At 38.2% G+C, this 26,637-nt stretch overlaps 1 protein-coding gene across 3 annotated transcripts in view; it reads left to right on the forward strand.

The window, feature by feature from the left end:
- The window catches only part of LOC146004752 (sodium-dependent proline transporter-like), a 78,719-nt gene that overhangs the window by 48,363 nt on the left and 3,719 nt on the right, over positions 1–26,637 (forward strand). For all 3 annotated transcript variants that reach the window (XM_083143724.1, XM_083143725.1, XM_083143726.1), the window contains 4 exons: positions 567–679; positions 12,170–12,298; positions 19,772–19,969; positions 23,795–23,950. In XM_083143724.1, coding sequence (XP_082999850.1) covers positions 567–679; positions 12,170–12,298; positions 19,772–19,969; positions 23,795–23,950 — 596 coding nt within the window. The remainder of the gene's footprint in view (positions 1–566; positions 680–12,169; positions 12,299–19,771; positions 19,970–23,794; positions 23,951–26,637) is intronic.

Here is a 26,637-nt window from a genome sequence, read left to right on the forward strand (position 1 = left end):
AAATTGTTACTTCTATAGAAATTTCAAACTCTAATTTACTTAGATAGCTTCAATATTTATTATTCTGCAATAATTTTCCTCCCGTCAGATAGATTATTCTGTAAAGGACACTAACAAAAAAAAAAGATTTGAGAGAATTTGGTTTTATTTTCGAATTTTTTTTTTCTTCCTTGAGAAAAATAAAAGCTAAGCTGTGAAAAACTCGCCTCGGGGCATTATAAGCATGTATAAATTCAATGCGATTTGGATTAATAAAAGTTGGAATTTTTTCATGTCTACGGAGAAAAATTCATGCAGAATTCACGTATAATTCACGGAGCCAATAATTCATGCATAATTCCCAGAATTAAATGAATTCCCGGTGAGTAGCCACCCTGTGAATATTGTATTATGTTGGTAATCTATATTTAAAATATGTGATTAATTAAATTTTTATTCATTTAAACAATTAGAATAAAACGGGAAAAATATTATCAAACAACAGTAGCTTATTAGGCAAAATGTATTATTTTGAAAATATAATTGATATCATATTTATGCTAATTCTTCTTATTTTCATATTGTAGGTGCAGAGGCAACTTTCGGAATAATTCCACAGTTTCTTCATATGTTACCATTCAAATATGTAACACTCCTCTCATATTTCAGCATTCTAGCAGCTGTAACATTTATGAATGAGGTTTGCATTATTCATTACTCATTTGATGCAGAGGGTCAGGCAGTTTTTTTCTTCTTGCGTTCAAAAAAGCTGATCACATGTAGAGGGTGGGTCAAAGAAAAAGGTAACCAAAATATGGAAATGATCATCAAATGAGATGAAGTTGGTGATTCATGTTATTTATGCTACTATGTTCTCATGTAAATGTGGGAGTGAACGTAATGCTTTGATTTCCAACAGCAAGTTTTCCAGCAAAATGGAGCCCCCCAACATAGGAACAAGGCACTGTTAGAGGAACTGTTTCCAGAACACCTCGTGTCCATATGGACTGCCTTCCCTCTTCCTTCGAGAAGTCCAGACCTGACGATGTGTGATGTGTTTCTGTGGGGAATGTTGAAGAAACAATGTGTCTCACCAGTACCAGAAACTCTGGAACAACTACTTGAGAACATTGACTCAGTGCTGGGAGATGTATCCCCTGAACAGTGCTCCCAGATGGTGTCTAACTTCATCGAACACATGGAACTTGTTATTCGCAATGAGGGCAACATGTGAAACATGCCATTGTGCAATAAATACACCGTCCTCACAGACACAACTTCGATTACCTTTTTTTTTTGCCCCACCCTGTATAAAAACCAAGTAAGAGCTGTATTGATATTAATTTCAACTTTGTAACTCATCACTGGATGTAGACCTTAAAATGACAGTAACAAAATATTTTTCAACATAATTTAAAACCCAGCATCTCTTAAAATAAATAATTTCCACACAACACATTGAAGCCTAAAATAATGCCTATCAAGCCTATCCTAATATTCTAGAGTATTTTTTCATGCCTAACTTTATTTAATGAGTAACATGGATTGAATTTCTTTTTTGGAGTATGTCAATTTGTTCATGTACTATATTGTTACACATCACTATCCACCAAACAGGCACGTATCTAGAAATATGTTTCGGGCGGGGGGGACCAATGATAATAATAATAATAATAATGTTTAATTTAAAGTAATTAAATTCAATTAATAATAATTACAACATATAAATTAATATTATATTATTATTACACAAATAGGTAAAAAGACTGTATATGAATAGAGATATTACAGCACATATTCATTATGTAGCTTACCTGTAGTTAAGATCGGAATAATTTACATAAAAACAAGTGCCCTGACAATGAAATTAATGTCGAATAGATGAATAATTGAATATTTATTGAATAACAAAAATAATGTTACATGTAGTTGAAGAAAAGTTAAGTTTCTGATTAATATTTTATGCATATTATTTTGAGTAGTAGTGTACATAAATCTTCTTTGTAATGTCATTCAAAGCCGTATGATCCCAATATAATCCTTGTCTTCAAATAACTTCAGAGGAAATTATACAACACATGCTAAACGAGTATATTTTCATTATTTAATTTTCATATTTATTATACAACAAATGCTAAACGAGTATATTTTCATTATTTAATTTTCATACTTAATAAGTCTTTTGGGTGGGGAGGGTGGTCCGGACCCCCTAAATACGTCCTTTCCGTTCTTCAAAGCCATATGATCCGAATATAATTCTTGTCTTCCAATAAGTTCAGAGGAAATTATATAACGACGACTAAACGAATAAATTTTTCACTATTTAATTTTAGTACTTGATAAATCTTTTGGGGGGGTCCGGACCTCCCCCCCCCCATACGTCCTTGCCACCAAAGTAATCACTGCTTTCATGGTTTGGCATGTAAACAGAGTTTAAGTATTGCGAAGGTAAAGTTCCTTATTTCTGCATGAAAATACAGAACCTCACCAACACAATAACCATTGCTTGTTTTTATTTTAAAAATACTTTTTGTTACTTTTTCCATATTATGCATGAACTTATATTCAATTGATAAATAGGTAAGAATGTGCTATACACGTACCAACTGAAATGCAAAGCCTGGTGTTTATGGTACACCTTAATTTATGTATTAATTTAGTGTTAAACACCAAAATTAATTGCAACTCAAAAAATACTTCCACAAAAAATAAGCATCCTGCAATTTGCCCTTGATAGCACAGCAAGTGTGGAGACTGTAAACAGATCTTGTAGTTCATATATATATTATGCATATTCACTTTTTTCTTCCCTTATAATATCATCTGGATATTGAACTAAGATTGCTAAATGATATATTCTGTATCTCAAACATCTAAATCCAAGTTAATGAGATGAAATATAGAATGTACATCACACAGTCTCAGGACCTGATGTCCCAAGGTGGTGAATGTACCTGGTTCATACATAGGTATTGCTGTGTAGAGGATACATTGAGAAACTACCCATTTAAATTGAAATTTGTATTGGCATATACATACATACTATTAAATACTTTAGGAATTCTAATATTTTAAAGATATTGTTGCAAAGAGAAAATTTCAAGCATGTTACAAGGCAAATTTTAACAGAAACTTAGAAATGTGTTGTTTCATATTTGTGTATCATTTATACATTTATGAAGTAAGCATTTCTTGGTAGGACATATATTTCTATGTCTATATTTTGTTAATGTATGTTTCCATTGCTTCTTCTTGGCTTGTAATCTAACTTCCTAATGATCAGAATTTGCAAATCCCACATACCTTCAGCCATACTAAAATATTGCTTTCTTACCAACATAAATGTTATGCTCTCATGGAACGTTCAATATGCATTGAGAACAGATCTAGATATCCAAAATAAAGAGACTTGATCAGTGTTTCTTAAAAACATATTCCAAACTTTTATAAATATGTTTCTCATAATACTTCAAAATTGGTTTGCACTTTTTTGGCTGATTTATTTTGCACATGGCTATTTCTTTAAAAAGAAAACTCACAGACTCTACAAAATCTGCAGCTTATTGGAACGTATTGCTGAAAAGAGGGGTCAGATACTAATAATTTCCTTGTCCAGCAAATAGAGGAGGGTGTTCAGCAAATTACTTATAATCACTTATGCTAAGTTACCAGTAGCTAGTTTCTTCATTTGTGGTGAAAATTGATGAAGTCAGGGACACTTTTATTGTAGTGATGTAGAATGACCCAAATTCATGCAATGCTCAAGAATACAGTATTGTAGTAGTGAACCACATGTTTCACAAAATGATGCTCAACTAAAAATGTTCAGTTTACTTATTACAGCATCATTGTAATTTTGATCAAATGAGTTTACGAATCATTGCTATTCTATACCCTGTTGGAAATGTCTACGGTTTACAGTAGACAGAATCTACTGTTATCAATTGTACTCTACTATGTGTCTCGGAAATCTACCAAAAGTCAATGGTTTCCTACTGAACACCTTCAGTAGGCCTAATGTACAAATACAGTTGAGGAATTACAATTGATAATATTCTCTTCAGTATTACATTGTTGGAGAATTATCTCTAGAAACTAACCACGATATATCTTTTTATATATTCTTGTATTCGCAAATAACAGAACTTTTCTCTTGCTCATTTTGCTAATGCATTTGTTTTTATATAACCAATTGCTTATTTTGTGAATATCCAGTGCTTTAAAAAACCTGCACTCCCATTGGTCAGTTCATATCGGGTGCGGTGCCTAGTTGCCGCCATCTTTGCGTGGAAGCTTACTTCTGCCAGTGTTCGTGCAGAAGTCACTCCGGCAACAGCCGAAAGTCACCGCGTTGCGGATATTCATGAAAAAAAGTAAACCTAACGTGGCTACGTTTCATTCAGCTTATCAGTGAAGTGCAGTGATTTGTAGTTCAGTTTCACAGGAACATTACAGTGCTGATATCATTCAGTGAAGAACTAGTGACGTGTTATTGTAAAACCGGCTTCCAAATTCATATAAATAGTTTACTGAGGCAGGAGTGCAGGACAGTATAATTACGTGTCATGTGTACATATTTATTATTAATATAACATTATAGTTGTAGTAAGTGCCTTCATTTTCTTTACACCTTAAGAAGATCGCGGTGAACTCAGCTCTATGGTGATACAATCCATTTCAGGGAGACAATCAGGGTCCTACCGGGCAGCAAACGCATTCATTTATGGTCCTCCGGGCCGGATCGCCTTTGTATTGAACATGAGGTACGTTACCATCAGTGATTTTAGTGACATTGTGTTGTGCAAACATTATTTTCAAGTACAGTAACTACAAGTTATTGAAAGCATTACGTCATTCGTTGTAGCGCGCGAGATATTTTCCACGTGGCTGAAGGACGATCGGGACTTCCCCGACCGACAGCGCTCACGCTGTTCGCTTGTCAGTGACGTTTCACACTCCGCTCCCTTCGCTAATCGCGCTGTACGAGGAACTCTTGCTCCGCAACCAGTGACATGACTTCATACACCGGTGGTGTGTCGCTGAGTTATTTTTAGACTGCAGTTTTCTGTTCCTTCACGGGACTGGCTTTTTCGTTCGTTTTCGTGCGGAGAAACGTATCGCGGAGAGTTGCATCAAGCAGCCCACGCGTGGAGACGTGACATCACCAGAGCGACCGTGAATCAGCTGTTCGAGTACCTGCAGTGTTGCAGCCTAACCAGGATTTCAGATGCCCAGATGGTCCAGTGAATGCCAGATCGGTGAGTACAACAGTGTTTGGTTCAATATTTCCTCACTTTTTCCTTTCATTTCAATACGCATTGCTTGTCCGTCCCACCTTGAGGCATGGCAGACTTAGCACATCTTCTAAAGCAACGTGCCGCCTACAGGGGGCAAATAACGAGATTGCAGTCATACATTAGCAGTGTTGATCCAGAGGCGTTGAACGTTCAACAGATCAAGGTTCGGCTGGAGCAACTGAACACATTATGGCCCAAGATAGAAGAAATTCAGGATTGCATTGAATTTGAAGCCACAGACGATGAACACACGGCAGTTCGAGAGACAATCGAACTTTCATATTTGGATCTCAAGTCGCAGATGCTAACATTAATAGAGGGAAATCATTCAAATACAGATGGCGCGGAAAATGAACACAGGGCTTCGTGCAAGTCTCAAGTCAAGTTGCCATTAATAGAGCTTCCACATTTCAGTGGAAATTACACCCAATGGGTATCATTCAAAGACACATTTTCTTCGCTCATACATGATAATTCGGATATTTCAGATATTCAGAAATTCCAGTATTTATGTGTTGCACTGAAGGGTGAGGCATTGCAAATCATTGAAAGCATACCAATTACAGCATCCAACTACGGTGTAGCGTGGAAACAACTCCAAGAGCGTTTTGACAACAAGCGTCTCATAGCTGCTTCACACGTCAATGATATTTTGCATATAAAACCAGTGTCGAGAGAAAATGCAGAAGAGTTGCGAGCGTTCACAAACACAGCTATCAGTTCCATCTCAGTGTTAAAATTATTAGCAGGAGATAGTTCACTATCAGATATAGTGTTAGTTCAACATCTTACCTCTCAGCTTGATGCCACCACATGAAAAGCTTTTGAATTAGAAGTGAATGATTCTGAATTCACCACTCTTGACAGTTTGTTTCAATTTCTAGAGCACAGAACCAAGGCTTTAGAGAAATTCAAACCAATTTCCAATGAAAAATCAATATTCAAACCACAGTTTAGTGGCAACACCAAACAACAAAGTCACAAACCTGCGCATCCTTCTCCTTCAAGATCGTATGTTTCTACTGTATCTCCTTCATGCCTGTATTGCAAGGATACTATGAAGAATAATAAGCATCCGCTGTTTGCGTACAGTTCTTTCAAAGCAGCTACTATAGCTCAGAAGTACAAATTTCTTCGAGAAAACCAGATCTGTTTCAATTGTCTTGGACAGTCAGATCACCAGGGATTTAGGTCAGGATGCAAGGCAGGATCTTGCAAGTATTGCGGCGAGAAACATAATTCCCTTCTTCATGAAGATAAGAACAGCAGAGAACGTCAAACACAGAAGCGACCCAGTCAACCCAGAAGTAAATCGGCAGTAGGCGATGATACTCGTTTTCAGGATAATGATGCCCAGACTAAAGCAACATATTGTTCTGTCAAGAACAGAGAAACTTCGCAAGTTCTCCTAGCCACAGCAGTCATAAAAATCAAGAACGCATACGGCGAGTGGCTCCCATCTCATGCACTTTTGGATGGAGCCTCGCAGAGTAATATTATGACAGAGCATCTTGCTCAGCAGCTACGCATCAAGAAACAAAAACGCCGAATTCTAATCCAAGGGATAAATGAAGCTACAGTGCAAGCCTTTCACACCATGGAGACGCAGATTAAATCCAGCATAAGTGGATTCACCATGGATATATCTTGTTCCATCTTGCTAAACATCACAGGTCCGATGCCAGCGCAGAGGCTCGAAACTTCCACATGGGGAATTCCGAGTGACATACATTTAGCAGACCCTAGCTTCCATACACCTGGCAACATTGACCTACTTCTGTCTGCAGATGTGTTCTACACGATTCTCAAGCCAGGAAACCTTTCAAGAACAGGAAACTATCCAGCGTTGCAAAACACTGAATTTGGATGGATTGTAGCAGGAAGGATTCCCAAAGCACCATCTACGAACGGACCTTCGAAGTCATTCTTTGTTCGCACAGAAGATACAGTCAATTTCCATTTACAGAGATTTTGGGATAGAAGATACAGTCAATTTCTATTTACAGAGATTTTGGGATTTGGAGGAATTCCATGATAAGTTGCCTTCGCCAGAAGAAGTCGCCTGTGAAAAACATTTCCAGGAAACTACATCTCGTGATCGAGAAGGTCGATACACAGTCAAGCTTAGAGGCCAGCATAGTCTGCATTTTACCTACCCACTGCCCGCTTGCCCGTGAGGACAGGTATACCTGCTAGCCTGCCCACGGCAACGAGTCGACTTACGTCTTTACCCGGGTTCTTCGTCTTCCAGGCACTCTGCGCTTACAAGGTAACTGGGCATTCAACAAGACCCGGGCGCCTGCAAAATCTGCTGGAAGGAAACAGCCCTCCGGCAGCGTGTCGCTCCAGGTGTTTCATCACCACGTGGACAGCTTCAGCCAGTGTTGCCTACTTACGTAGCTCGTAAATCCTATGAGGTCCTAGGAGGAGCTCTCTCCTCCAAGGAGAATTTATATACTTAGCGATTTCAGTTCAGCATAAGCAGTTTTTATCTTATTGCCAGGAAATGCATGCAGTATTACAGCTTCATTTATTTTAATGAATGATCGAGCAAACAAAAATCTCCTCACTGAAAACTAATTGCTTTTCATTGCATGGTGCCTTAACCAGGCACGCAGTGGCGCAACCAGAGGGGGTAGGGTGCATTGCTCACAAGCTTGGACGGAAATTAAGTCTAGCGGAAGGGTCAGGGTGGGGGTCAAACATTAAAGTACAAGAAAAAACAGACTAGCAGAATTTAAGAGTAGCAGGGCTAAAGGGTACTCAAGATGGAATTAATTTTCATATTTTTCTTGCATTTTCCTTCCAGACGGCCAAGGGCACCTGCAGAGGGGGAATGGAGGGGTAATTGCAACCCCTTAATTTCAAATTTTATGAAAGTAGAAATATATTATAAAATATTATCCAGTCTCATCAAGTTCAATGCCGTAGCAAAGGGGTAGCGGGAGTCGGCCCTGAGCGCCGAACGATCTAAGTGAGAAAAGTTTTAAAACAGAGAATGCTATGGCGGCCCGTGATATTATTTGCTATTAATGTTGGTTTGTTACGAGTTGGATGAATTGATTATGTAATACGTCGCTCCATGTGAAAAGAAAATATTGTAGATGGAAATTTTACATGCCATATGTCTGTACATTCGGAATGCATTTATCATGCACTTTCTTTCTTTCAAAAACAGTTTGTGTGCTTGTTTTCCATTATTAGCTAATGTGAAATTGACGTGTTGAAAAAAAATATTTCTAATCCTCTGTTTCAACACAAATGCGCGTGAGAACCGACTTCTACCCCCTTTTTGCGTGATTTATGAGGATTATAATGCCTTTCATGCTACTTTATTACTATTATTGTGATTGTTCTTGTTGGCACGTTTATCCAAGTACTTGGCCCTACCCCCCAAACGAGGGTAATGGCAGGCCCTGGCTGGCTACGGCCCTGGTGTTCGCAGTAGAACAGTGTGTTGTTCGACTCGCGACCTCAGCGTCGAACGTGACATGTTTCAGTCCTGTCCTATATCACTATATATACGTATATTGGTTGTTTACGACATATACTTATGGATCCTGTGCCACGGAAAACCTATTTCAATGTGTGTGGGGAGGGGGGTAGCAACATTCGTAAATCTCATTTCATTGGTGATGTGGCTTACGAAGCTTCGAGTTCCCTTTTTTAAGTAGTGAAAATCTATTGCAGTTGGCAACACTGCAGAACGGTGTGGGCCAGGTGCAGTTTCTACTCGAAGCAACTACGTCATGCAGAGGGAGAGGTCTGCAGTTGATGGAAAGAACGAACTGAGACCTACTAGGTATCGTAAGACTGCGGGTACCCGGCGGGTCTACAATGCCTGCCAGGAACGATCTGTGCAGGTGGGCATACAAGCTGCTCAAGCGAGGGTGTTGCGCAGGTTGCATGGCATTTCAGGAGCGATGTCTCGCGAACGGGTCTGCTCCAGGTCTTGTGCAGGTCTTTAGTCAAGCTACCCTTGAAGAAAGACAGATCCGTTCTTGGGGATTCTCTGCAAACAGCGATTTCACGATTTAACCAATTAGAAAGAAGACTTGATCGGAACATGGAATTGAAAAGAGAGTACACAGAATTCATGGTCGAGTACCAACAACTCAAACACATGCAACCAATTGGGACATTGGAAGATGTATCCAGAGACAAGGAGACAAGGTACTACATTCCACATAACTGTGTGATCAAGGAATCAAGCAAAACTACACGTTTAAGAGTGTTTTTTGATGGAAGCTCGCCCACAACTACGGGGGAATCGTTGAACAGTATACAGATGATTGGTCCTACAATACAAGAAGAATTGTTTTCAATCCTGCTCAGATTTCGTAGTCACAAAATCGCACTGACTGCAGACACGACTAAAATGTATAGGCAAATTAACATGCATTCAGAAGACAGACCACTTCAATGCATCTTATGGAGAGCATCACGTGACGAACCGATCCATGTTTACAGTTTGAACAATGTCACTTATGGATTAACTTCAAGTTCATTCTTGGCCACAAGATGCCTCAAAAAGTTGGCAGAAGATGAATCATCAAATTTCACAGTAGCCACTCATGTCTTAACACATGACTTCTACGTTGACGATTTTCTGGGAGGAAATCATTGCATTGAAGGTGCAATAAAGCTGCGTGAAAGTCTCACAGAATTACTCCAGAAGAGAGGATTCAATTTAAGTAAATGGTGCTCCAATAGCAAGGCAGTGTTACAATCTATTCCAGAAGAATTGAAGGCAGTACAGGACCTAGTGCGCGTAGTCACCATGCGTACTAGAGACGGAGTCTACGAGAGAGCATTAAGCAAAATTTTGCCTTTACCACATTGGGAAGAAGATGCTCCATGAGCTAAATCATTGACAATATATCCCCTAGTGTTAGGTTGGATGTGAATATTCTAACGGGGGGGAGTATGTTGGAGAATTATCTCTAGAAACTAACCACGATATATCTTTTTATATATTCTTGTATTCGCAAATAACAGAACTTTTCTCTTGCTCATTTTGCTAATGCATTTGTTTTTATATAAACAATTGCTTATTTTGTGTATATCCAGTGCTTTAAAAAACCTGCACTCCCATTGGTCAGTTCATATCGGGTGCGGTGCCTAGTTGCCGCCATCTTTGCGTGGAAGCTTACTTCTGCCAGTGTTCGTGCAGAAGTCACTCCGGCAACAGCTGAAAGTCACCACGTTGCGGATATTCATCAAAAAACGTAAACCTAACGTGGCTACGTTTCATTCAGCATATCAGTGAAGTGCAGTGATATGTAGTTCAGTTTCACAGGAACATTACAGTGCTGATATCATTCAGTGAAGAACTAGTGACGTGTTATTGTAAAACCGGCTTCCAATTTCATATAAATAGTTTACTGAGGCAGGAGTGCAGGACAGTGTAACGTACATATTTATTATTAATATAACGTTATAGTTGTAGTAAGTGCCTTCATTTTCTTTACACCTTAAGAAGATCGCGGTGAACTCAGCTCTATGGTGATACAATCCATTTCAGGGAGACAATCAGGGTCCTACCGGGCAGCAAACACATTCATACATGTAATATTGTATGTAGCATGTCTAGCTTAACGTGTTGGCTGTAAATATTACATTTCCCAAGTAACCAAAAGTGGTTGGCCCAACGTTGGCTTTCATTAACAAAAAAATATATTTCCTGTTTGTGCTGCGACTGAAATATTTGAAAAGAACGCAGTTACATGTCACTTATTTTACACTCTAGAATTTACAGCATACTCTTGAGTTAACTTAATAGGAGAAAGTAATTTTTAATACTGATTTTGAATCTTTTCCATGGTTGGGCAAGCGTTGGCAACAACTGTTGGCCCAACGTAAGACCAATGTCAGTTTATCAACCAACATAAACCCAATCTATACCATGTAAAAACTCTAGATGGCTCAAGGGTTTTGGGTACTTGGGTTCATTTCCTCTTATTAACAATTTTTATTTATATCTGTTTGAAAATCTGAACAAAGTATATGGTTCAAAACAGCTAGTGATCTACTGAAAAACAGTAGAAAACATTTTCAGCAGGGTATACACATTGAATTATTTTTCATAATAAGTCCATTGTATGATAGGATATGGGATTTTAATATCTCTGAATTAGAAAATTGTTTGGTCATTGTTGACAATATTGCTTGCCCAAAATCTTCTCTTGCAGCTTATCATTCTTGTGTCTTCTACTGATGAAAGCAATTTGAAATGATATTTAAACAATTTGAATTATAAAATTAAAGCTGTAATATATTTTTTGGATTATTATCAGTATATTGGCATACATTAACTATGAATTACATAGTTTATCATTTTCAAATAAATATTGTAACATGCAGCACAAGCAAGATGAAATTGTAAACCTCTTGGGATGAAAGTTAAAAGAGAGAGAGAGAGAGAGACTAAACGTGGGCATGTACCTCAAGTCAACTTCATGCCCCAATAGCCTAATCAGTACAGGGCTTACTCTTTGAAGTGAAATGTGAGAATCAAAGCCATCATTCCTAGATTAGAAGGCAACAACTGAGACAGCTACACTATTACAGAGACTGAATCAAACAGAGCTTGATTTGATTTGACTTTGTGTTATTCAGCATCGCTTTTCTGCAACTTTTGGCTAGTTGCAATAATGAGGAAGATGATGAAAAGGCACTCACAAAAACACCCAGGCCCAAACTTGTGACCCCTGGCATCATAGCTGACTGTGCAAACCACTCTGCCACAGAGGTCGACTAAAGGCAACAGGAAAGTGGTTTAAAATATGTGCAATGAACTTTCTAGTTAACAATTTGTATTTGTGGTAAGAAAATATTAACATTTATGGCTTTGTAAATTATAAAAAATATTTTTTTAAATTTTCTTTTTCCAGTATTTACGAATATATTTGATCATCCACTGTGTCTTTACTTATTTTCCAAACATAAGGCACTACAAAATTCATGTTATAACTGGCATATGTTGTACGGGTGTTGCACTAAGTTCTTTCATGCTAACAACAGTAAGTATTCAATACAAGTTTTATTTATTTATGTAGTACATTCCATTTTTAATTAACATGAAAAGACATAAACAATCTATGATTACTTTTGGAATTACAGTTATGTTTAATGATGTTTCTCTACCTTTCTAGGTTAATTGTGAATTGGTGAAATAACAAAATAGAGGGTGTTCACATGGAACTCCCCGATTTAAAATTACAATTGTGAGGAAACTATTCGACATAGAGCTTTACATTGTGGTATGATATAAAGCAACTGATTATTATTATTATTATTTTTAAGGTGCTGAGTAATTAGCAATGATGATGACAGTACAAGAGAGAGCACAGTGCATGGTGTGGTATGCAGGAACGAAATCGCCAATTTTAGCCCAAAGATATTTCAGACGTTCGTTTCAACGGAAGCCACCAGATATAAAGACAATTAAGGAGCTTGGTATGACAAGTTCCTAGCCACTCACTCCATCACCCCTTACATGCTAGTGCACATATGGGTTGCTAGACATTTTGAATGTTACGAAAGGAGCCCATGTAGAAGTGAACTAAATTAAAAAATATTGAGTTGCTTTACATGGTGCCGCTAACTACATGGCTCTATGTCAAATAGTTTCCTCGCAATTGTAATTTGAAATCAGGGAGGTTTCATGTGGACACCCTGTACATATTCAATACCCAGGAACCTAAATCCCTGGATTCATATCACACTAAATTAAGCAAACTGACTGTTGAAGTTATTCATAATATCAAATTTAAGAAACTGTAGAATGAAACTATGGAGATCATTCACCAAAGAAATACAAAATCAAACCAAGATTCATGAAAATGCATCAAAAATTATTCCCAAAATGCTTTGGTAACCATAATAATTACTTATGTAAGAGTTTGTGAAAAATGTTGATCAACTAAGTATCAAACGAGGGGCCCCCTTGTCATTCATTTACAGTGATATACAAACTGAGTTACCAAGCTAACCCCTTAACCTAACATACATGGAGATCCAATTTGAGTTTACTGCGGTGAACCATATTTATTTATATACTTGAGTGCTCATTGAATTGCAACCACCCCTCCAAACAACAAAGAACAGCCCAGCAGCTGCTCTGATCACATGACCATATATAATAATTATTAATTACAGTTAGATTATAAGTATTTTGTAACAATTATATAATATCAATAAATATTTATAGATGTACCTTTCTCATGATAAGAATATGGATGATAAGAATATGATAAGAGCTTGAATTTAATCTTCAACTAGCATTTTTCATTCAAGCAAAAATGCCAGATAAAAGTGGCAGATGGTGGCACACAAAAGTTCTCAAATGTTTGGAAGTTAGTATAGAATGTTATACATTATACCCATATTTGCTACACTGGCTACATTATACACATATTCTATACACATTTGGCTATATTGATAATTCAAAATATGTTTTTTCTAAAGATGAGAGATTATGAGGCATCTAATTTTGGTTCTGAATTGAAAAAAGAAGCATCAAGCATAATTCCAAAAATTCTCACTCTATGAAAGTGTTGCTTAACAAGTTTTCATAGCACGGACGGTGAACAGACCAGTATTCACTGTTGTCAGTGATTAAATTCAAAGAAATATTTCTTGATGTCACTTTGGGTGATTATCGCCATCATTTTTGATGCAGTTGTATGGTGATTTCACCAAAAGTGACACAAGACAAGTAACCACTGACCAGTAACACACTCCATTCACACTGAAATGATGATTGGCACGTGACACATCTCTACAAAGCAAGCTTTAAGGTCAACAGTCTTCCTGTTCCCCCCTGTTCACCACTTGCTTGGTCCCAGTGGCATTGTCACATTTTTAGCTTAGTCTCGATATAAACGGGTGCAGTTGTTTGCATCATGTCAGCAATTTTATTAAGTTGGTTGTTACTATTACCATGAGTGACACTAATTGTGCTTCTGACAATCAAATTGTCACTTGTACGCCATAGCAACGAGGGAAATGATTCAGCACGAATGACCTAAATAAGAGTTATTTATTGCACAAGGAATGTCCTTTCCATACTGTGGGACATAACAATATGAGCCTCACGGTTTCCATGTTGAGCTAATGTTCTATCCCTTGGATTAATACACTGCCTTCCAAAAGTTAAAATTTTTGAAAGCGTATATGAATTTGAGTGGGTGAAAATCGCTTCGGATGTAAATGTCAGTTTTTATGTGTAGCTTGCTTTTTGTAAGTAAAGAGTGAATCATCTGTACCTAGGTGCTTAATCTGTGCTCTTGAAATAGCATAAAAGCGAGGATTTTGTGCAAGAATCATCACACTTTCGTTCATAACGCCAGCATTCTGAAGGGTTTGAGGTGAATTTAAAAGCTGATACGAAGGGTTTATAACTTTTGTAGAATTATTTTTGATAATATTCGTGTTTCTATGGCTGAAATAAGACGAATGACAGATAGTGAGCGCTGGCATGCTGTCGGACACATTGAAGCAGGACAGTCAATCAAAGATGTCGCTATTTTCTTTGGCGTTGATCATTCAGTACTTTCTCGATTATAGAAACAATTCGAAACAAGTCAAACAATTGTCCAAAGACCTGTGCCCGGTCATCCAAGGGTTACCGCCCCCTCTGATGATCGATATATTGCTATAGTAGCCAAGCAGAATCGATGAATGACCTCCACAACTGTTACATCCATGGTTGCAGCGGCACTTAGTAAGGCAATATCTGCCAGTACTGTGTGCCGAAGGCTCCACATAAAGGAATTGTATGCCAGAGTACCACGTGTTTGTGTTGCACTAACCATGCAAGCCAAAGGGGCAAGATTAAAGTGGTGTCATCAACATGTCAATTGGACTGTCTCAGATTGGTGCAATGTCCTGTTCACGGACGAGTCCAGATTTGCCCTGGAATCAGATGAAAAGCATATAAGGGTCTGGAGAGAACGAGGCACTCACAATCAGGCCAAGAACATCATCAAACATCATGCATTCAGAGGTGGCAGTGTGATGGTGTTTGCTGGAATTTCAATGGGATATCGCACCGAGCTGCACATCTTTAATGGCAGTTCTGTGATGGCTGTGCGATATCGGGATGAAGTCCTAGACCTCTACGCTGCAGCAGTTGGTCCTGATTTCCTCCTTATTGATGATAATGCCCGTCCCATCAAGCCAACATCGCTGATGAGTACCTGGAAAGTGAAGGCATTTCTCGTATGGGGTGGCCGGCGTATTCCTTAGACCATAATTGAAAACCTTTGAGATGCCCTCGGGCATGCTGTCTCTGTAAGTTTACCTACTCCAGCCAGTCTTGGAGAGTTGGAAACTGCCCAAATGGAGGAATGCCCATTGCTCACATCTACAATGGTTGATCACCTCATTGAAAGCATGGAAAAATGTTGTAAAGTTTGTGTGAAGGTCCGGGATGGTCACATACCATATTAATGTAAGTTTTATTTTGGTCACATACCATATTACTGTGAGTTTTGTTTGGTTTGTTTACCTTTAAACATCATTATGTTAATGACCCAAATGTAATGTCATCATATAACTTACAAAAAGCAATTTTTTTTTCATCTATGTACACAATTCTTGTTATCTTTAATGCATAAATACATTTGCTACCTTCATGTGCAACTTTGTGTTAATCAAAGCTTTACTTTTCCATTTTTGTTGATTTTACCATCGCGTGCTTAACTCTTGGAAGCGTGTTTATATTGCATAATTTTATGTTATTATTTTATACTTTTTGAAATTTTATTTTATCCTCTTCTTTCAATTCTGCAGAATTTGTAACAAGTATTTTCTTGAATCCCGGAAGTTTATTTTTCTGCTAAACTTTTCGCCAGTTGGATATTCTCCATAAACATAAAAACTAAAAACAGACTTGGATCCCACTTTAAACTGTAGGTCCAGTCCCGATTAGCCTTACAGTGCATAAACTGGACTTAAAGCAACAAATCAATCAATCAATCAATAAAAACAGACTTACACACTACTTCCTTATCAAACTCAGTTATATTCTTCTCTCTTTTGTACAGAGTGTTTCAGCTGATTTTCCCAGATTTCAATCCTCATTAAAAAAATACTACAACAGGTTGAAACTTACACAAGGTACCATTGGAAAGAGGAAGGTTCAAAGTTTTACTAATAGTTGATGCCACCAATTTGTTAACACATTGGGGTCTCACGACGGGCATAACCTGCAGTGCACTTAAAGTCAATGTGGACGAACGACGGGCATAGCCCGTCCTGCGGTATGCAATCACTTTGCCGATTGAACGACGGGCTATGCTCGTACTTCGTCTCATGCGCCTGTTCATTCAAGCCCCTCTGTTGAAATTCCAACCGCTAGGTGACTCATGTGCTATTTTTATCTCACATCTGTGACTGTTTGTTGTCGGGTTGATGTACTGTGCATTGTTTAGAATGGCGTCATTAGATCCAGACTGGATAGAGGATTCCGCCTCAGAGTTTGAAGTTAGCGACGATTTTGATGATGCAGATGAATTTGAAGATTTGGAAGGTAGGTTATATTCGTAATAATTATTGTTAACAATATAAACAGTGTTGCAAACTCTAGTATTTTATGAATGAAGTGAGAAGAGGTAATTTTTTTGGGTCTATTCATCTTGCCTCTTGCACTGATGTATTTTTAGTTTTTCCATTTATTATTTTGTACAGCGTATGTAAAATGAAAATTTATTTTATTTATTTAGTTTATTTATTTATATGTTTAATTTTTACAGATGATGCAGAACCAACTGATACATCGTCTGGTCCTGTCCTGCAGCCACTTTTTCATACAAAAGATAATTACTTGTAATTTGTAATTATTTTTTGTTATGTGCACATAAGAAGTATTCTTATGCAAGATTCAAAAGATGTATTGATAGTTTATGTAGTTAATTATTGAAATATCCAGATTACGAACTTAAAATATCTCTATATTAACATTTGTTACAATGTTGTACTTTTTCTTCTTCACAAAACATTGCTGAAAAAAAATATTAAAAAACATCTAAAAATGAAAATAAAATTTAACAAATTTTTGTTCATTGAAAAGAGGAACTTTTTGTAGATTTAAGAAATATGTGGTAAATAAAAACAAATTAAAAATATTTTTTCTATGATTTTTTGAAAAACAACCAAAAACCGCAGACCAGAGGAAACAATGCTGTATTATGAGGCCAGACCTGAATGTGTTAATATTTTCTGCACTGAAATTGTTGTCAGAAACAGGAAAGCAGAAACGGCTAGACTTTCTGCATGAATTCTCAGAGCTCGTGGAAGATGATGATTCTATGCTGGAAAATGTATGGGTAAATGACTAGGCTTATTTTCATCTCACTGGGGAAGTGAATAAACAAAATATTTGATTTTGGGCTACCGAGAACCGACATGAGTTTCAAGATTCATCACAATATACCTAGAAAATTCTTGTCTGGTGTGCAATTTCATGACATGGTGTCATGTCCCATTTTCCTTCGAACAGTACGCCATGTGTGAAAGTTACTGGAAGTAATAAGAAAGTACATGGTGCGTAAGTCTGTTTTTAGTTTTTATGTTTATGGAGAATATCCAACTGGTGAAAAGTGAGACTTAGTTTAGCAGAAAAATAAACTTCCAGGATTCAAGAAATTACTTGTTACAAATTCTGCAGAATTGAAAGAAGAGAATAAAATAAAATATCAAAAAGTATAAAATAATAACATAAAAGTATACAATATATTAATCCAAGGGATACAACATTAGCTCAACATGGCAACTGTGAGGCTCATATTGTTATGTCCCACAGTATGGTCAGTTCCACCTACAGCCTGGAAAGAACATGTGCTGTGCATATGCGACAGATGGAAGGGACAGCATGCATGCTGTAGAAAACCTCATTTTCAACTGACATGCCACCCTGAAGGTATGTCACACGTCGTTTGTCACTTACACATGACTTCTCCCTTGGTGCACCATCGATTTTAAGGTATTTGTTTTCATAGCCAACTTCGTAGCCGAGAGTCAAGTGGTCGTGTATTGATCATGTGACTAAAGTTCCTTGGTTCGAGTCCCAGTCTTGGCATGGGTGTTCTTTATGAGTGTCTCTTCATCAATTTTATCTCATCAGCAGGTAACGGATTTATATAAAAAAAAGAAAAAAGTAAAGTGTTCCCCTGTGCATAGCACCACGCCATGAAGGCGTATAGGGGGTGTGGGGGTAACGCCCCACACTTTCTTGATCCGGTCGTGAGTGGGGGTGATGTGATCAGCATCACACCCCTGACCGCCTTTACCCCCCAGGGTTTCCCCCAGGTACCCATGTTATTCGACGCTGGGTGGGCGCCGGGGCCGTTTCCACCGTTAGAAAAGTTCCCGGATTTGAACCGGCCGGGGATCGAACCCGGGACCTTGAGCATGGTAGTCAGACGCGTTACCGACTGAGCCACCGCGGCCACGCATTTATATGTAAATAAATATTTATGTATGAAGCTGAAATCAGTTATACACTCCTCGCAAAAAGTTTGGAATATTATTACATTAGAAAATTTGTAAGACATAGTCTTGGAATGCAACATGGTATATGTCTGGTGGACGTTCTAGTCTTTTCGCCGACATATGCCACCATGTCTATCACCTAATATAATAATATTCCAAACTTGTTGTGCCTAATATAACAACTACAAACTTTTTTGAGGAGTGTATTTTGTAATTTCTTTGCACCTCATGACATATAGACTCAAAAAATTCTGTTTGTGTTTCCATATTTGTACATATATTAGGTTTTGGCTCATATTTTACATATTTTAGTAATTTTCATATATTATTTCCATATTTCAGTACATTTCTCAACATATGCTCCATATTCGTGCAATAACTACATGACTGAAAGAGTTGGGTGAATTTCTTGAGAATAAATGAAAGTTTACAACCTTTTTCATACCCTCCAATTGCATTAATTACAAATTTTCTGTCATCCGGACAATAATGGGTTTTTTTTTTCCTCCCAATTGTTTGCTTTTGCTACTGCAAAACACTTGAAATTCCTGTTTATTTACAATTGTTATCAACAATACAGAATCAGGGGTCAAGTATCGGCTCCTGGTTGTTACAAACATTGGAAGAGTGTCACAAGTCAAGCAGCCCATTGCTAACCCCACCCTCGCTACTAGTTGCACATGTGACAGCAGCTTCCCTTCTGGTTTCTCTTCAAGACAGTCACGGTAACAGTTATAATGCTGAGACTGTGTTTTAGGTAGCTCGTGTTGTGTCTTATGTTATTAAAAAGGTAAATGTTAACATTTTAAGTCCATATTTAACTCCATATTTTGGTGAAAATAACTAAATATGTATTTACATATTTAGCACATTTTTACTACATATAAATCTGTTCATTGCTCATCAGTATTCCTTATCGTAGCAATTAGCCAAAACTGGCAGAAAAGTGATGCTATATTAAAAATAATACAATTTGCTTCATTTAACTCCCCTCACAGAAACCAATGGCTCTTCAAGAGGAATTGCTGATGTTCCTGTCAACTGTGCCTCTCCTAGTAATTATCACCTTAGAAGCAGCAGCTGTGTTCTGGATGTACGGAATCACAAGATTATCAGGAGACATGTACTTCATGTTGGATTTTAATCCAACATTTTATTGGAGACTATGCTGGAGTGTGTTGCCAGGAATTTATATAGTAAGTCTTTTTTGTAATGAAGGAACTAAATGTGGTGACGTATTCGTAGAACAGAAAATTTTCCAGACCTGATATTTATATAAGTACCTGTACTTAAAAGCATGATTCTTCAACTTTTATTATTAACTTTATGTATATGATGGTATAATTCATGGAATCTGCTTTTACTAACTTTCAAACTTACTTTTGGGCTAGCAGACCATGACTGTCTTAATTTCTCTGGAACAACAACTCCTCATATTTCATTTCTAATGATTGTTCTTTTAAAAGCGCAAACCTTTTCAAATATGAGAATACATACAAAAAATATAACAGAACTGTTTATCATAGAGGGTTGACGTCTGACATATTCTTGGCAGAATGGCAATGAAGTAAAATTTTGACAACCTACCCTCATACAAGTGGAATTAGATTTTGTTGAGCTATACTGACTTGCCAAATAAATATATATGTGTACAATTTAACTATTTCCCTTATTCTCACTACGTTTGTTGGGATGGAAAATACAGTGGAACCCTGATTATACATTCAATTTTATTGAATCCAACATAGCAAAATTCTATAAAAATTTTCCTCGATTTAACATTTTAAAGTTTTTTCAGCTTGGTACGATCAAAAATGTAAAATCGAGGTTCACTGTATTTAACTTCCCACAAAAAGTTTGTCATTTAATATTCCATGGGTAAATTATCATCTCCATTCAAAACAGTTCATGTTTGAAAGTAGTTCAGAGTTCTTATGTAAATATCAAATTTGATATTTACTTTTTCCATATCTTTTCTGGGGAATTTTATGTTTTCTCTATGTTACTTTAACTGATACTAATTGCATTTTTAGGTTCTTTAAATAAGCATAACAGTGCAGAGGAACAACACTAATGTGCCACTCAGCAAAGATGTATGAGAAAATATTAGAGAAGAGAATAAGGGAAGTAACAGAGCTGAACGTGAGAAAGGAACAGAATGGATTTAGAAGAGGCAGATCAACAGTAGATCTGATATTCAGCATAAGGCAATTACATGAAAGGCACTATGAGTATGGGAATGATTTGATTATGGCATTCCTAGATATAGAAAAGGCATACAATAGCATGGACAGAACAAAGATTTGGAAGGGAGTCGAGGAAGAGATAGTGTGCAGAGTGCAGAGCACATACAAGGCCAACCAGAGCTGTGCGAATACACCAGTGGGAAGAATAGAGTGGTTGATGACTTAGTAATATGAGGGAACAGGGAAGAAGAAGTACAGAGACAGCTTGATAGTTGGAATGAGAAAATCAGAAGAGCAGGAATGAAATTCAGTGCAGAAAAGATCTAGGAGCTAATAACAACAAGAAACAGAGCCAGAAATGAACCAAGAATAAAGATGGACACAGGAGAGTTGAGGGTAGTGGAGAGCTTCAAATATCTAGGAAACATAAGTGAGAGACGTGGAAGAATAAATGAGGAGGTAAACAGAAGGCTGGTGGACTCGTTCAAAGTGTTAGAAGATTAATATGGAACAGGGATGTACATATGAAATGCAAGAAGGTAATATATAACACATACTATGTTCCAATATTTACATATGGAACAGAGACTTGGACAATGACAGAGAGAGACAAAAGAAAGATGCACGCAGTGGAGATGAAATTTTTAAGGAGTATATTGGGGAAGACTAGAAGGATTAGAATAAGGAATGAGGAGATCCGACAGACAGTGGGGGTGGTGGAGCTCCAGAACAGGATAGATCAGGCACAGATGAGATGGTTTGGACACATGAAGAGGATGGATGCAGAAAGACTACCAGTAAGAGCTTACAATGCACAAGGAGTGGGAATAAGGCCAAAGGGGAGACCAAGATGTCAGTGGAAAGAGCAGATAGCAGATAATGTTAGGAGAAGAGGACAAGATTGGAACACCATGGAAAAAGAGGAGTGGTGGAGGAATAGGAAAAAATGGAGAGGCTTGACTTCTATGCCGACCCAGCCAGAGGCAGGAAATGGTGACGGATGATGATGATGAACAGTGTAAATAGAATACCAGTTTGCCTTATAACTTTAATGTGCATCGTGTTCTGCATGTGGTTGCTATATTTCACAAGCAAAAATCCAGAACCTTGCTTAATTATTTATTAACTTATCGATTTTGGTGGCTTTCTGTTGCCATGCACAGAGGAACATTGGTTGATATTTAATGAGAACTGTCACTGTCAATCTACAGTGAAAATTCAATTTAACTCTCATTAAATGTCGATGAACAACCTTTTGTGAATGGTTGATTGATTGATTGAACAGGTGTTTTAAGTCCACTTTATGACTGGACCTACAGTTTAAAGTGATATCCGAACCACTATGTGCCTCCACCAGGTATCGAACTCGGGGCCCCTTGATTACAAGGTGAGAATGTTACCACTGCACCATCAGGGAGGCACTTTTTGTGAATGGTGAAAGTAAGCAAAAGAATAAATTAAGTTTCTTGCAAAAGTTGCATGGAATTATTATATACGAGGTGTGACACAAAAAGAACCGGATTGAAGTAATAACTCAGAATACTTACATTATTGGTTCCTGTCGGTGGTGTTACCTTCAAAGTAGTCCCCCTCTGCTTCAACACACTTCTTCAGTCGCCGCTGCCATTGTTTGTAACATCCCTGGAAGTCATCTTCTGTAAGGGCCTTTAGTACATTTTTTTTTTAAACCTCATTAACGAAGTTAAAATGTGTTCCTTTTAGTTGATATTTGATTTTCGGGAACAAAAAAGGTCACAAGGTGCCAAATCAGGTGAGTACAGTAGGTGTTCTAACACTGCAAAAAATTGCTGTATGGATAGTGCCTTGTGGGCGGGTGCATTGTCCTGATGCAAGATCCATCCACTTTCCCACAACTGGGGTGTTTTATTTAGAACTTTTTCACAAAGTTTCCCAACACCTGAATGTATAGTAATGTTGATTTACAGTTTGTCTGTTAGGAACCCAATCAATCATCACTATCCCACGAATGTCAAAGAACACTAGTAGTGTTGCCTTAAATTTGGACTTTGACATTTGAGCCTTTTTGGGTCAGGGGAGGCGGGGCACTTCCACTGCATGGATTGTCGCTTCGTTTCTGGGTCGTAGGTGAAAATCCAAGTTTCGTTGACAGTTACAACCAAATCCAACAAATTTGGGTCGTCGTCAATCCTTTCCACGATGTCCATACACAATTCCTTTCGGCACTGTTTTTAATCATGTGACAACACTTTGGAAACCATCTTCTCACAATTTTTTCTCATTTGCAATTCTTCCGTTAAGATACGTCTGACTCACTCCCTGTCCAAGTTCACAGCCTCAGCAATTGCTCTAACACTCAATCTGCGTTCATTTTTCACAACACGACATAGATTTTCGATGTTTCTTTCAGTTACAGAAGAAAGCGGGCGACCTGGTCGATCATCATCATCACAACTCTCCCTACCCTCCAAAAACCTTTTGTGCCACTCGAAAACTTGTGTATGCACACTTCACCATAAACTTCCCTCAACATTTGAAATGTTTCAGTAGCAGATTTTCGAAGTTTCACGAGAAACTTGATGTTAACTCTTTGTTCTACTTTCACGCTCATCATTTTCCTGCAATGCACTGACACGCGTGTTCACACAGTGACGCTTATCTCGCGACTGGCTGGCTGGGTGAGTCCAATTCACGGTGCTAGGGAGGGCAGGTGTGGTAGTTTATCCCTGCAAAAGCAATATGCATCAAGTTAATTATTTTTAGTAATACAGCCACAATCCGTTTTTTTTTTGTGTCACACCTCGTATTTGTGTAAGAAGTGAATGTGAGTAATTATTTGAAATCTTTATATTTCAGTTTACATGCTCAAAGGTACTGGCAGTGTACTTCGATCGGAGCTTTTGGCGGCAAGCTCTGTTTTCAAAGGTGGCACTTCTATTACTTATAGGCAGTATCCTTCTACCCTTTCTAATTGTTGGTGTATACAACCTTTCTATCTACTACCAACATGATGTAAGTATAACCAATATATTGCTTCAACACTGAAAATAAATATCCAGATGATCCCATGCCAAGTCAAGTAAATGTAACCACAATCGTTGGACCAACTGCAGTTTTTACACGTGAAAGGTTGGGTTTACGATGGTTGACAAATTCAAGTTGGTATTACGTTGGGCCAACGGTTGTTGCCAACACTTGCCCAACCACCCTGGCAGGAAAAGTGTTAATGGCTTATGAAGATTTGGTGTGAATTTCTATTCTCATGTCAATGGTTGCTTTATAATGTTTTTTTACTTATCTACATTATTAACAACAATGGAAATGGTTGAACTAATGAAAACAGATGACAACAAACATGACAAAACTTTAGTGCTCTACCCAAAATTCATTACGATCATTTTTCTCTGTTACTTTCTTAAAAGTGTAAGTTGAGGAGAACCAAATGGGGCAGGATCAAGATAATTTCATTCCTTACTCTACAGGGTGTGTCCAATAAGTATCGGGACTGAAGTCATAACAATAAATTTATTGAAGATAGTTAATATTCTTCAAATATGACCCTCCTGCATCAATACACTGCTGCCAACGCTTTTTCCACTCTTCATACGTCCCCTGGAAGTCGGCAACTACAAGGCTGTTCAGGCACCCCATCAAAGTGGCTTCGACCACCTCAAACGTCCCAAAACGATGTCCTTTCAGGCTCTTTGGATCCGAGGGAACAAAAAGCAGTCTAAGGGAGCCATATCTGGACTGTAGAGTGCTTGTAGCAGCATCGCCACATTGTGTTTGGCCAGTGCCTCCTTCACAATTAGCGACGTGTGACTGGGCGCATTGTCATGATGCAGCAGTCAGGAATCGGCGATCTAATCCTCAAACGTTCGAGCACTTCTGCGTACAAATTTCCCATTCACTGTTTGTCCAGCAGGCACAAACTCCTTGTGCACCACATCTTTTGCATTACTAAAGACGATGAGCATCAATTTCACTCTTGATTTGCTCATGCGGGCCTTTTTTTGGTCAAGGAGAGATGCTTGTGTGCCTTCGACGTCTTCTCGGCCATCTTTTAATTTTTTATGCCACTCAAAAACATGCGTTCTGGACATGGCTTCGTTCTTGTAAGCCTCACTGATCATATCAAAAGTCTCCGTAGCAGATTTGTTCAGTTTAACACAAATTTGATGGCACAGCACTGCTCGATGGTTCGTTGCATCTTGACTCTTGGCGCAAGCACTAAACACACTTTCACTTCAAGTGTGACCTACACACTCCAAAGGTTCAGAGGCAACTGAGCTGGGTCTCCTAGCTCAAGTGATATCCAGCAACACCCATCCCATCCACAGAGACTGCCCTCCACCCCAGCGGCGGCTCGTGACTTTTCAAAGATGCATGCTACAACTGATGCTGTTTTTCATGTACTTATAATGACCCCTAACCCCCCCCCACCCCCACCCACCCATACGTGCCGGCTCTGTGGCCACAAATGTTAAGTGGTCGACTTTCGATCTTGCCATCGAAGTTCCGGGTTGGAGTCTCGGCCCGGGTATAGGTATTCTTTGTGAATGCACCTTCATTCATTTCATTATTACAAAGTATTACAAAGAATACCCATTTTACACCCACAAAGCCATGGTCCACTATCGTACAGTTTTCTATTAAATCGCCTTTTATGCGTAGCGTTCTTACCTCCCTTTGCATTTTGCGATAGATCCAAATCTGGCAACGGTCGTCCTAGCGCTTTTATTTCCAACTTTTCTTCAAGTGTTCTTGAAGAGAAAGGGTCGCTGCAACAAAGAATCCACCGAATTCATGGTACACTAACACGCACACACACACTCACTTTCACTTCTAACAACAACAAAAAGCTAATCCTTCACAACAATGACCACCCCTTCACACACCACGCGATTTTAACACAGTGAACCACGCGGAAAATTTTCGGGTCTGGAAACCGGGGAAAAATTACGGTACTCTGTAAGTTTGTTTCTTGACTATTGAACACAAGGAAATATATTTCTAGCATTTAAAAACAGGTAATTTAGATAAAATATAAAATTAGAATTTCTTAAACATAAATTACATAGCAGAATCAACTTTCGGAAGCAAGAACGGCATGGACTATAGTTTCAGAGTTGCAATCTTTACAACTTATCACCGAAATAGATAAAAGGCTAAGGGGTAGTGTCAATTCGTGTTCCAACTTTTTTGCAGGTGCTGCTAATGTATACGACATGTTACAAACATTACATAAGCCTACACTGATAACGTACAGAATGTTTGAAAATGACATTAAGAAACTTTGTTCTGACAGAGGCAATAGGTTGTCGTAGACTTTCTTCTTATCCTGAGATGACACACTTACCGTGCTGAGTCCTCCTGTAGCATGCTAGCAGACGATTTTTCTCGAGCCGAGACCCTATCCCCCGTACAAATCGAGGAGTGGGAGTGTACAGTATTCATGCGCAGAGTGATGAAAAAGGGGCGAAAATGTGCTGTTGAGATTTTAGCACGGTACGCTATTCCCTATAGCCCCACCAGCGTGAGGGAAAAACGTGGCGCCGCTGGTAAATGTTGAGGCTCTTAACATGAGAAGTTTCATTTCACTTTGGGGCTTCATTAAACTTCTTGCATCTGTGAGATTTACTTTTTTCTTCTTTTCATTTTAACAAATTTAGCAACGTGCTATAGCACGGTATCACGTA

Source organism: Lepisma saccharinum, chromosome 22 (genome assembly GCF_977018435.1).
Source record: "Lepisma saccharinum chromosome 22, izLepSacc3.1, whole genome shotgun sequence".
Lineage (NCBI taxonomy): Eukaryota > Metazoa > Arthropoda > Insecta > Zygentoma > Lepismatidae > Lepisma > Lepisma saccharinum.